The 12,044-nt window shown below is 37.6% G+C and overlaps 1 protein-coding gene across 1 annotated transcript; it reads right to left on the reverse strand.

The window, feature by feature from the left end:
- Window positions 1-310: 310 nt before the first annotated feature.
- On the reverse strand, window positions 311-4,493 carry LOC141445120 (KIF-binding protein-like). The gene is made up of 3 exons (XM_074110904.1): window positions 4,477-4,493; window positions 2,723-3,830; window positions 311-1,495 (listed from the first exon to the last, which is right to left on the reverse strand). Exons 2-3 carry the CDS (start codon window positions 3,690-3,692, stop codon window positions 669-671), a joined length of 1,797 nt encoding a protein of 598 aa, XP_073967005.1. The 5' UTR covers window positions 3,693-3,830; window positions 4,477-4,493; the 3' UTR covers window positions 311-668.
- Window positions 4,494-12,044: the final 7,551 nt, after the last annotated feature.

Genomic DNA, 12,044 nt, shown 5'->3' on the forward strand with positions numbered 1-12,044 from the left:
ATAGCAACCACATAAATGTACACAAAAATATTCGACTTTATTAAATATACAATATGGTACAAAATCATTTGAATTCTTTAAAAATATTATTCGTTTTTAAATTAATTAATCCCTCATAGGTAAACAACATAAACTATGATTTATTTTGTGGTAGCATATCTAAATTAGTGGGGCCTAAAAATGGGTTAATCGCACCATTAAAAATAATTAAAATTGATGACTCACAGACTTATAGATGGCTCCAAACGATTGTGATGTAAAGTAGGAAAATATCTACTTAAGACTAACGTGGTGGAAATTATTAAAGTAATCAAATTTACGCATTTGTTTTTATTTCTTTTACCTGTAAAAGTATGAGATGTAGACAGGTAGCTATATAGTATGGACTTTAAAATATTACAATATAATATTAACAATGCACGCTAAATATTCAAGGACCAATGAAGTGTTGAAGGAAAATAATTTGTTTTATCAAATTAGAAAAGCTATTAAATATGCAAGCATTAATACTCATAATCATTAATACTAGCTTATTAACAGTACGTAACAGTTACAGATGTAATCCTTTTTCAGGCCAGCCTTGTAGAAACAGATGGGTCGTCAACAACTTAATGTGGAAAAAAGCAAGTGTACTTTAACAAGATGTCAAGCATATTCTCAACAGAATATTACACGATCCGTTCCATTTCTAGCTTTTTAATTTTTATCGGCAAAATCTGTACCATGTCTTTACACAAACTGTATTCTTCTTGCATCATCAAAGCCGCATCAGGGTCATTCGTGCAAATATCAACAACAGCTTGGTATGAATCGTAACTTTTTTGAGCATTAGCGATTTGCACATTTTTATCCAGTGCGATTCTTTTCATACTATTCCTCCCAATAAATGCGTAAGCGCTTATGACAGGCCTCACATGCTCCGCCTCTAACTTAAATGGCATTTTACCATTTTTATCTTTAATTGAATTGATAAAATTATCATACATTTCAATGCTCTTCTCGCATAACAAATTAATTTTCTTCAATGCCTGAGGTGAAGGTCTTTCCTTAGAATTATTAAACTTTTCCAGTTTGATATTTAATATGTCTGTGTAGACCTCTCCGAGTTCATACCAGAGTTGTCGGCAGTACTGCATGTAGTATGTCGGATTAATTTCTTTCAACAAGTCCTCTAACATGTCAATGCGTCTCTTGTGCATTTTGGCCCTTCGTTCATCATCTTCCTCAAAGAATGCCAGGTAGCTGTAAGCCTGCGAACTGTCTTGAATCAGCTCTATGTAATCTGATGCCAGGGTATCCAACTTGTAGTATTCCTTAGCTTTGTTCAACCAGCTCTGGCAGCTCAGAAATACTTCTCTAGCATCTTGGTAAGTGAGTAGAAATGTGTCGACAATTTTCTTCTCGTACACCGAGACATCCAGGTCAGGGAATATCAGGTTCTTGATATCACCACTACATATGTTTTCTTCATCTTCCAACTTCAAATTAGACATGTCTGGAAATTAAATATTGTTCTTACAGTGTGTTGAAAAGAATTGAAACATAATTATATGCCAAGTTTTAAGTTTAAGTTCAGCAATAGCACACGCCTTGCCAGTAAATAAATAAAAATTTAAGGTAGTTTTATATTATTATGACGATAAAAATGTATTAATATGTTGTGGGTAGTTTTGTTTGGAAAAAAAAATATGTGGGGAGTTACAGTGGCAAATTAAGTTAGTCTAATATCTGGTAGCATGGAGTATGGTTGTGTTGCTCTGGAGATGAGCTCTGATTGAGTTCGAAACGCATCATGCTGCTGCGTGGTGGTGGTGATAGATGGGTTTCTGTGATTTGTGTGTTGTTACAGCGTGGAGGTGGAGGAACTGCATGAACACGCATATCTTGCATAAACTTAGCTATCATAAGGTCGCGGGTGAGCAAAGAAATTATTTGTAGTTCATTGATATAGACCTCCGCAAAGTAACGCCTGATTCAATAAATCAGTTTGTACTTAGACCAGCTGCTTTTTAGACCAGTTGCTACTTAGACCATCTGCTTTTTAGACCAGTTGATTTTTAGACCAGTTGCTTCTTAGACCAGTTGCTACTTAGACCAGCTGCTTTTTTAAACGAGATGATACTAAACCCTTAACACGCCAGCCATTTCCCTGATTTAAAATAAATAAATAATTGTAATAGTCTTTGTTGTCTGTGTGCCGTCCATAACATTATGTTATTTGTTTTAGGTTCCCGTCTGTTTCTATCCAAAAATCAAAATTTTCATGAACCAAACAACCTCCTCATGTGTGTAATGTCTTTACGTCGACATTGGCAAAATACGTCTTGCTAAAACGGCAAGAGAAAAAAAGAAAACCTTCCTTATGTTATTTTGAAAAAATTACTATCTGCCAAGTTACTTGTAGCGCATTCTTCTTGACAATTATGGTCTTACCGAAACATTGGTATATAATATGTGACAGCGGCACTGGGGGGAAGTTCCAAAACGCATATATGCGTCGGTGGCAGTGATACGTTAAATATGGGCATTATCTACCTTAACACAAAAACTTTAACAGCGTTTAACATAGTCACCACTTGTCACCAGAAAATTGTCACTAAGCTTGCTTTTGATGATAAGACTACAATCAATATGAAGGCAAATGAATAAACAAGTTATTCTTTCATTTTACAGTCACAACAGTACATTTACTTGTACCGCAGAAAAACTAGGATAAACTTACCAGTAACAGCATCTGCGCTCATCTCTCCATCGCTCATCAACCTATTTTTAGATGCAGTCATAAGCAGCAAGCAGTACTTTGCCCAGCATCGTGCTACGTCCGCCGACCGGTGTTTTAGAGTCTCAACATTAGCTAAAAATACTTCATCAGTACTCTCCGATACATTTAACTTCTCTTCATACAACTCAAGAATTTTGGATGCTGCAGCCAAGTGATGCCTTGACTGGAAGAATCCATTTTGCTCAGCGAAGAACTGAGACAGTGTTGCAGAATTCAACGCCCAATCTATCGGCTCATAATCAGAATACTGCAGCTGTCTACGTAAAGTAACATGACAGTAAATTGCTGACTTCAAATTCTCCTTCAAACTACCAAAGACTTGAGCCAAGTAGTACAAAGTAAGCGTATGTGCTTTTTCAAGTAGCATAAAGTCTGTTGGTGTTGTTTCTTCTGAATTTGATATTACTTGCTCAATGGGCAGTGGCATTTGCAATGTGCATTTAAATTCTTCGTAAAGCTCTTTAGCTTTTAATAAGAAACCTTTTGCAGTCTCAGGATTGTCTCTACTTGACCAAAGTATACCAAGATTGTTATAGATATTCAACAAAGTTGTAGTCACCTCGGGTTTTAGATGGTTCTCGGAGAGGAGGCATACTGCTTCTGACAGAACCTTTTCGCTGGCAGTCAATTCCTCAGTATCCATATTAATTATGCCAATGTTTAAGAGCACAGTTCCCATCATAGCATCTAGTTTTACCCTGTCCAATTTAGTTTCAGAATCAATTACTTTCTGTAAAGACTCACGCATATTGATCAGCAAGTCTTTTGCTTTATATTTTGACAAATATGGATCATTTTCTGGATCATTCTTACTTTCTTCATCAAGTAGCTTTCGGACTTTCGAGTAACTCTCTTTGAAATCGTTTAGTACCTCCTTCTCCGTCATGTTTTCATTTGTGTTAACCATCATTAGCCACTAAACAACCAATTTTTACTTGATAATTTTCTTTTATTCATAAAAAATCATAATTTCATTAAAGTTTACAAGTCAATCACGATTTAAAAGAATGTAAATCACTAGCAACAGTACGTAGTACCAGTTGAAACTCTAGGATCACACAAAATAGTAGTAAACAATAGTTAACCTTTCCGTGGAAATGAAGTCAGCTGTCTGAGCAAAGTTTATTATGTATTATGTACTTTGAATGGGCTAAAAAACCCGGGCAAGTGCGAGTCGGACTCGCGCACCGAGGGTTCCGTACACATTTATAGGTATGAAGTAATCGGGAATCGTGTGAAGATATTTTCTCGCTTTTGTCGACAAAAAAATCAAGATTTTCAGACTTTTCTAGTTGGTTGTGTTATAATAGCTACCTTCATACCAAATTTCAAGATTCTGAGTTCACGGGAAGTACCCTGTAGGTTTTGATTCCCTTGAGTTTCGAAAATTTGCGGAAATTTGCAGCATAAACGGCTGCATCTTTTGATTGCGTTGGCTTAGAAGTTTGATTTTTTCACAGCTCCAAGGGACAGTAGACCTCAGTATTTGATATAAATTTCAGCTTGATACCTCCACGCGTTCCCGAGAAAAAGGGTCTTGACAGACAGACAAACGGACACAAAGTGATCCTATAAGGGTTCCGTTTTTTCCTTTTGAGGTACGGAACCCTAAAGAAGGGTCAAAAGTGCATTTTTATGTACATATACGGATATATGTGCATAAAAAATATTGGTAAAGTATCAGGATTCTCAACATTTGGATCTCTTTTGTCTGGGCTATCACCGTCTTGAAAGTGGTTATAATCATGGTAACTTTGATGATATCTTCTAGAATTCATATTGGGAAACCACAAATTATAAAACGATTTTAATTAATATGGGAGTGAAAAAATCTTATCTTTCGTATTTTTTTGTTGACTTAACTTTGACACTGACTAATAATCTCTAACAAACGACGATCCATTCAACCCAACTTTGAGTATTTATTGGTATTTATCTAGATCAAAACTGTTTTTATTCCATGGGATCACATCACAAGGGTGACACCAGGGCAGGGCTTTAAATACCGTTAAAAAGTGGTAACGTTACCAACTGTCAAACCGATTTAACGTTAAATGATATTTAACGTTAAACGATTTACCGTTACTTATACAACTTTTTACCGGTAAAAAAAATGGTAACGTTATCAGCTATTCATTAAATTAACGTTAATTCAAAAGTATCGTTAAATCATTTTAACGGTATTTATATTACTATTTACCGGTAAGCTTGGGTAACGTTAAATTTTAGATTATCCTCATTTATCGAGCGAGTATGCACGCGCTAAATTGGCAACACTCGTAGCATAGCAAAAATTACCGATAGTGTTACTTCGGTATCGTTATAATAATGTGAATTGGGTAACGTTAACAAGCCCTACAATGTAAAGTAAATTTACCGGTAAAAATAACGGTAATTAGGTAACGTTAAATAATGTTAAGTTATCAATTAACGTTAAATTTTAATACCGGTACTAGGTATTTTTATGATTTTTACCGTTATTTAACGTTACTTATAGTGTGAATTTGGTAACGTTAACAAGCCCTGCACCAGGGCTTTAAATACCGTTAAAAAGTGGTAACGTTACCAACTGTCAAACCGATTTAACGTTAAATGATAATTAACGTTAAACGATTTACCGTTACTTATACAGCTTTTAACCGGTATAAAAAATGGTAACGTTATCAGCTATTCATTAAATTAACGTCAATTCAAAAGTATCGTTAAATCATTTTAACGGTATTTATATTACTATTTACCGGTAAGCTTGGGTAACGTTAAATGGCAGATTATCCTCATTTATCTGTAGGAGCAGCAGTCGGTGTCCTTTCAGAGGTTTATCGTGGATATAATAAAATGAAGACGGATGATTTCTCATATGAATCAGGATTTATTCAATTACAGCACAGCAACAAAATAACAAGCAGTGAGTCGACGGGCGGAAGACGAGATAGAGAAACAGTAGACAACCCATGGTGTTGTCATTACACAAAAGGTCATAAGGCATGCCATGCAATAGAGATAATGCATATCTACATGCCCATTCATTATCAATCTTAACACTTCCCCTTATGCATTATAATCTAATGCCGAACACAACAAATTGCATGCTTGATGACTCTACATAGACTCTACATTGACTCTATATAGACTCTACATTGACTCTACATCAATCCTACATCGACTCTACATTGACTCTATATCAACACTTTATTGACTCTACACAATGCAAGGTTCAAGTAGGTATATACAGTCCAAACCATAAAATAACAACCTATCATGCTAACTTAGCATAAACAAACAATTCATGATGCATGTACACATAATCATAATTAGCAAGGCTTTACACACATTTTATTCATCAATAAACTGTTTCTTCTAGCACTTAATACCTTAGTTAGAGCATCGGCTATCATTCTTTCAGTACTCAGATACTTTACAACCATAAACCCTTTTTGCACTAAATCTTTAATAAAATGAAATCTAACATCAATATGCTTAGTGCGCTTATGACACAATTCTTTGTTCTCAATTAATTTATGCGCACTCTGATTATCATTATAAACAATAATGCTCATATGGGTATCTGGAATCATCTCTGACATAAGGTTCTGTATAAAACATAAGTCCTTAGATACATCTGCTATAGCCATATACTCGGCTTCAGTACTACTCAACGCTACCGACCTTTGCTTTCTGGATTCCCAATTAACTGTGTTATTTCCCAGCTTTATAACGAAACCAGTATAAGACTTTCTATCAAGACAGTCATTTCCCCAGTCAGCGTCACTATATGCACTTAATGACAATTCCTTACTTTTTATAAACAATAAACCGTAATTAATTGTACCTGCTAAATATCGTAGCAAACGCTTGGCAGCTGACCAATGTGATTTCTTATAACAGTTATTATACTGACTAAGTTTGCTACACGCGAAAGCAATATCCGGTCGTGTACAGACAGACAAATACATTAATGAACCAATAAGCTGTCTGTACTTGAATGTGTCATCACTTAAACATTCATTTTTATTTTCCAATTCTAACTTAGTACACTGAAGCATAGGTGTATATACAGGCTTACAATTAGACATATTAAATTTATTTAAAATGCTCTTTATGTACACAGTCTGGTCCAAAGACAAAGTCCCGTTTTTTCTATCTCTACGAACACGGATACCTAAGTAGCTTTGTATGGGACCCAGATTTTTAATGTTAAATTCTTTCTCTAATGTTTGCAATAGCTTGACTTTACATAAGCTATCTTTTTGATAAAACAAATAAAAATCATCAACATACAATGCTACGATAACAAAATCATTTTTTGACCTTATGTAGTACACACAAGGTTCACTTTTACTTTGAACCAAACCATTGTTACACAGAACATTGTGAATTTTTAAATTCCACATGCGACTAGATTGCTTCAGTCCATATATACTTTTTTGAAGTAAACATACCTTGCTATGGTCTACATTATAACCTTTAGGTTGTTCCATATAAATGGTCTCTTCTAAATTTCCATTCAGAAATGCTGTAGTTACATCAATGTGATCTATATTTAAATCTAGTTCATTTGCCAAACTAAATAATATCCTCATGGTAGAGTGGCGTACGACAGGCGAGAATGTATCATTGTAATCAATCCCCTCCTGCTGGGTAAAGCCCCTCGCGACGAGTCGTGCTTTATGACATATAAAATTTCCAGAGGCATCATTTTTAATTTTATATACCCACTTACTTTTTACCACATTGACGTTCTTAGGTCTGTCTACCAGCTTCCAAACCCTGTTCTTCATTAGCGAGTCGTATTCCTGCGTCATAGCAGCTCGCCAGTCATCAGCATCAGCACTGGATACGGCCTCTTCGTACGTAGTTGGCTCGAACGCACGACCATTCGCCATCAAAGATAAATCGTAATCGGCATACCTCTTGGGTAGAGCAGAACGCGTACTACGCACTGGACGCTCTGTAGAGGTTGAAGGTCGGGCTTCCACCTCTGCCGTCACTTCCCCTCCAGCTGACGTGGTGCTGCCCGGTGAGCACTCTTTCACTCCCGCAGAACCATCAGATAGAGAGCCACTCTCACTTGCAGAGCAATACTCTTCATCAGCTCCATCTGAAAAATTTAATGAGTAATTATGATCACGTTTAATACTCTCTAAAATGTTGCTACTATCATTTACAACTCCTATATCAGTACTATCATTCCTGCTAATAGACTCGATGCTACTCTCATTTACATCACTAGGACTACTACTTTCGTTCCTATTACTAATTCCTATGCTACTCTCATTCACATACCTAGGACTACTCGTTTCGTTCCTACAAATTCCTATGCTACTCTCATTCACATCACTGACAATAGTACTCTCATTCCTACTGCTGGAACCAATGCTATTCTCATTCACATCACCTGACAATGACACATTGCAATTATCCTCATTATTTATAAATCCATAAATAAAATCCAAATTAAAATTATTGCAATTATCATTATTATTCTGTCGAAAATTATAAAACCTATTTTCTAAAAATTCTACATCTCTTGACAATACAACTTTTCTCGGGTCTAAACAGACAGCCAACCTATAACCTTTACTTGTGTCTGAATAACCCACAAACACATATGGTTTTGACTTTGCATCTAATTTACCACGTTTAACATCTGGTACCTTTACATATGCCATACAACCAAAGACCCGGAGTTGACCAAGGTCCACTCTAGACCCAGTCCATACCTCCTCCGGAATACGTCCACCTAATGCCACTGTTGGAGATCTATTCTTTAAATATATGGCGGCCATCACAGCCTCACCCCAAAAACGGCGGTCCAGTCCCGACTGCTGCAGCATGCACCGGACTTTATTCATTAAAGTGCGGTTGAGCCTCTCCGATACGGAATTCTGTTGTGGACAATATGGCACTGTTGTTTGATGCACTATACCCTTTCTTTTCATGAAATGAGAAAGTTGTTTGTTGCAATACTCTATGCCATTATCTGAACGTAGACACTTAACGTACAGCCCTGTCTGCCTTTCTAACATACTAACTAATTCAATAAAACGGTCACATACCTCAGATTTCTTCTTTAATAAGAACCCAAATGATTTCCTCGTGCAGTCATCCGTGAAGGTGAGCAGATATTTCGCGCCACCCCAGCTACTCGGCAGTGGGCCACATACATCAGAGTGTATCAGAGCTAGCGGTTTATCAGCTAACACACTTGCCCCTTTAGGAAAAGGCTTAGCGGCCAACTTCCCCTCAAGGCAAGGAACACATTTACCTTCCTGCTGTCCTTGGTTCTGTAACAAAAGATTGTTAGGCAACCTATCCCCAAGCGACTGCAAATCCCTCTGATTAATATGCCCCAACCTCTGGTGCCACAATTGTTTTGCATCCTGAGTAGCAACTGCGGAACTAACAAACTCTCGCCCTTGTGAGGGTTTGTAGTTCACCACATTGCACGAATTCTCACCTATGCTCAATCTATACATACCATTTTGTACAAAAGCAGACGCAACCCTGTTAAGACCTTTGTCTACAATGACACACCCTGTCCTGTCGAACCTCACGCTGTAACCTCGACTAATAAGCCTACTAACAGATATTAAATTTGTTGAAAGACCTGGTACATACAAAACGCTACACAATTTTCTTAATTTACCATTTAAGTTCAAAAATACATCACCTATACCTTCACATTGCATTTGTTCATTATTTGCAACTGTCACTTTATTATTAAAAGTCTTCAAATTGACAAAAGAGTCCAGAGAATTACACATGTGCGAAGTACATCCAGAGTCCACGAACCACACATCCTGGTGCACCTCAAAACCTGCAGCCATGGCCTGGTCTTCGCTACTCTTGCTCCTGTGCTTCAGTTTCAATTTTAAACAATTTGCCTTCATGTGACCTACTTTCTTGCAGAAGTGACATCTTCCTTTAAATGATCTATTCTTCAAAAGAAATGCAGTGTTGTTCTCGGAGTCAGACTTCCTGTATTCCTCCTGTAACAAGCGGGCTCGGACAACCTCGCTGGACAATTTCTTTGTCATATTTGCGGTCTCCAAATTTGAAACAAGAGAATCATATTCAACAGGCAATCCACTCAACAATACCTCTGCTACTTCAGTGTCTTCAATTATTTTACCTATATCGGCCAATTGTTGAACATTTGTCATTATAGCTTCTATGTAATCTGACATGGACTTGAAATTGCAGAACTCTATTCTGTGTAATTGCCTTAATAAGAGTACTCTGCGCACCAAACCTGAATCTTCGAAGACGTCAGCAAGGCATTTCCACGCCTCCTTGGCGGTTTTGGCATTTCTTACGTATTGGTATAGGTTCGATTTAGTAGCTAAGCATATTCTTGCTAGGGCGCGCTGGTCACGCAGCACATCTCCCTCACCACTTGTACCAGTCTCCACAATGTCCCACAATCCATCATGCATCAATGACATTCTTACTGCGAATTTCCAAGAATGGTAATTGCGAGCGCCTTCCAGTTTTTCAATGCTGGCATGAGAGCTTGCGGCATGCATTACTGTCGCTTGCGAGTTCGCGGCAGGCATGTTGGCACGAGGTTCCAACACATCATCACCATTAGCAGACATATCGCTCCAAAAATATAAATATTTGCGCTTACTTGTGTTCAGTCAGATGCTTAACCTCATCCATCCACGTTCTTCGTGAACTGGGCATACATAACCTGTAGGAGCAGCAGTCGGTGTCCTTTCAGAGGTTTATCGTGGATATAATAAAATGAAGACGGATGATTTCTCAGATGAATCAGGATTTATTCAATTACAGCACAGCAACAAAACAACAAGCAGTGAGTCGACGGGCGGAAGACGAGATAGAGAAACAGTAGACAACCCATGGTGTTGTCATTACACAAAAGGTCATAAGGCATGCCATGCAATAGAGATAATGCATATCTACATGCCCATTCATTATCAATCTTAACATTATCGAGCGAGTATGCACGCGCTAAATTGGCAACACTCGGTAGCATAGCAAAAATTACCGATAGTGTTACTTCGGTATCGTTATAATAATGTGAATTGGGTAACGTTAACAAGCCCTACAATGTAAAGTAAATTTACCGGTAAAAATAACGGCAATTAGGTAACGTTAAATAATGTTAAGTTATCAATTAACGTTACATTTTAATACCGGCACTAGGTTTTTTTATGATTTTTACCGTTATTTAACGTTACTTATAGTGTGAATTTGGTAACGTTAACAAGCCCTGGGTGACACTTTCCCGGCCCGGATAATACCGAGATGGAAATACCGACCCTGTTTTTCGACTACTCGCCCATAGAAATAGAAGCTCCTGTCAGTCCTGTCAGATATAGCAACACTGATCTTTCTCTCTTCGACTTCCTCTCTCTCTCTCTCTCTCTCGCGTTGGAATGGCGGACGCACGCAACGGTCGTATTGTGTCTTAATTAATAAATGCTTTTCTACAATAAGATCTTTCATTGAAGACTCAACATGGTGTCAGAAGAAACTTATGAAAACTGAAATAAGTACACAATGAGTGAAGCTAAGCAGTCTGTCGACGCTACAGAAAATGGTCAAGGTCAAGATGGCGAAGGTAAAACCGCGTGCTTATATGGACTCACTCTGGGTTCTGGGCTTAAACCCTTGGACCTGAGATCCAACAACATGCCTTACGCATGGAAAAGTTGGTACACCCAACTAATTATATACCTGAGAGCCAATAATTTAGACACTGCAAGTGACCAAAGAAAAGTGGCAATTTTGTTGCATTACATAGGCACAAACGCTTTATCAGTCTTCTACTCCTTTGATGTCGACATCGATAAAATCACTTTCAAAGAGCTAGCAGAAAAATTCACTAACCACTTCATGCCGCAAGTGAATATAACAATGGAACGCCACAAGCTATTTAACAGCCGCCAAGGTCCTCAAGAATCCATAGATGACTACATTACAGATCTGAGGAACATAAGCAAACAATGCGACTTTAAGTCATTGCACGACGATCTACTTCGTGACATATTCAGTCTAAACCTCAACTCGAACAACCAATACATAAAAGAACGCATTCTTACAAACAAGCCAGAAACATTAATGGATGCAGTTAAGCTAGCCAAGCAATTAGAAACGACCAGACAGCAAGCCCAAACGCTGCAAGAAACCTCTTTCGTAGGCCGGGTTGAATACAACACCACAAGCACTTCTCACAAACCAAGACCAAGACAGCCAAGCAGGGGTAGTTCATCTTCACGTCGTCAACACTCCAACA

Source organism: Choristoneura fumiferana, unplaced genomic scaffold, assembly GCF_025370935.1.
Source record: "Choristoneura fumiferana unplaced genomic scaffold, NRCan_CFum_1 Sck3bRy_360;HRSCAF=782_pilon, whole genome shotgun sequence".
Taxonomy (NCBI): domain Eukaryota; kingdom Metazoa; phylum Arthropoda; class Insecta; order Lepidoptera; family Tortricidae; genus Choristoneura; species Choristoneura fumiferana.

Coding starts and splice junctions, on each gene's coding strand:
- LOC141445120 (XM_074110904.1), bottom strand. CDS start 3,692: ATGATGGTTAACACAAATGAAAACATGACGGAGAAGGAGGTACTAAAC. Junction 1,496..2,722: donor GAGCGCAGATGCTGTTACTG/GTAAGTTTATCC, acceptor TTTAATTTCCAG/ACATGTCTAATTTGAAGTTG.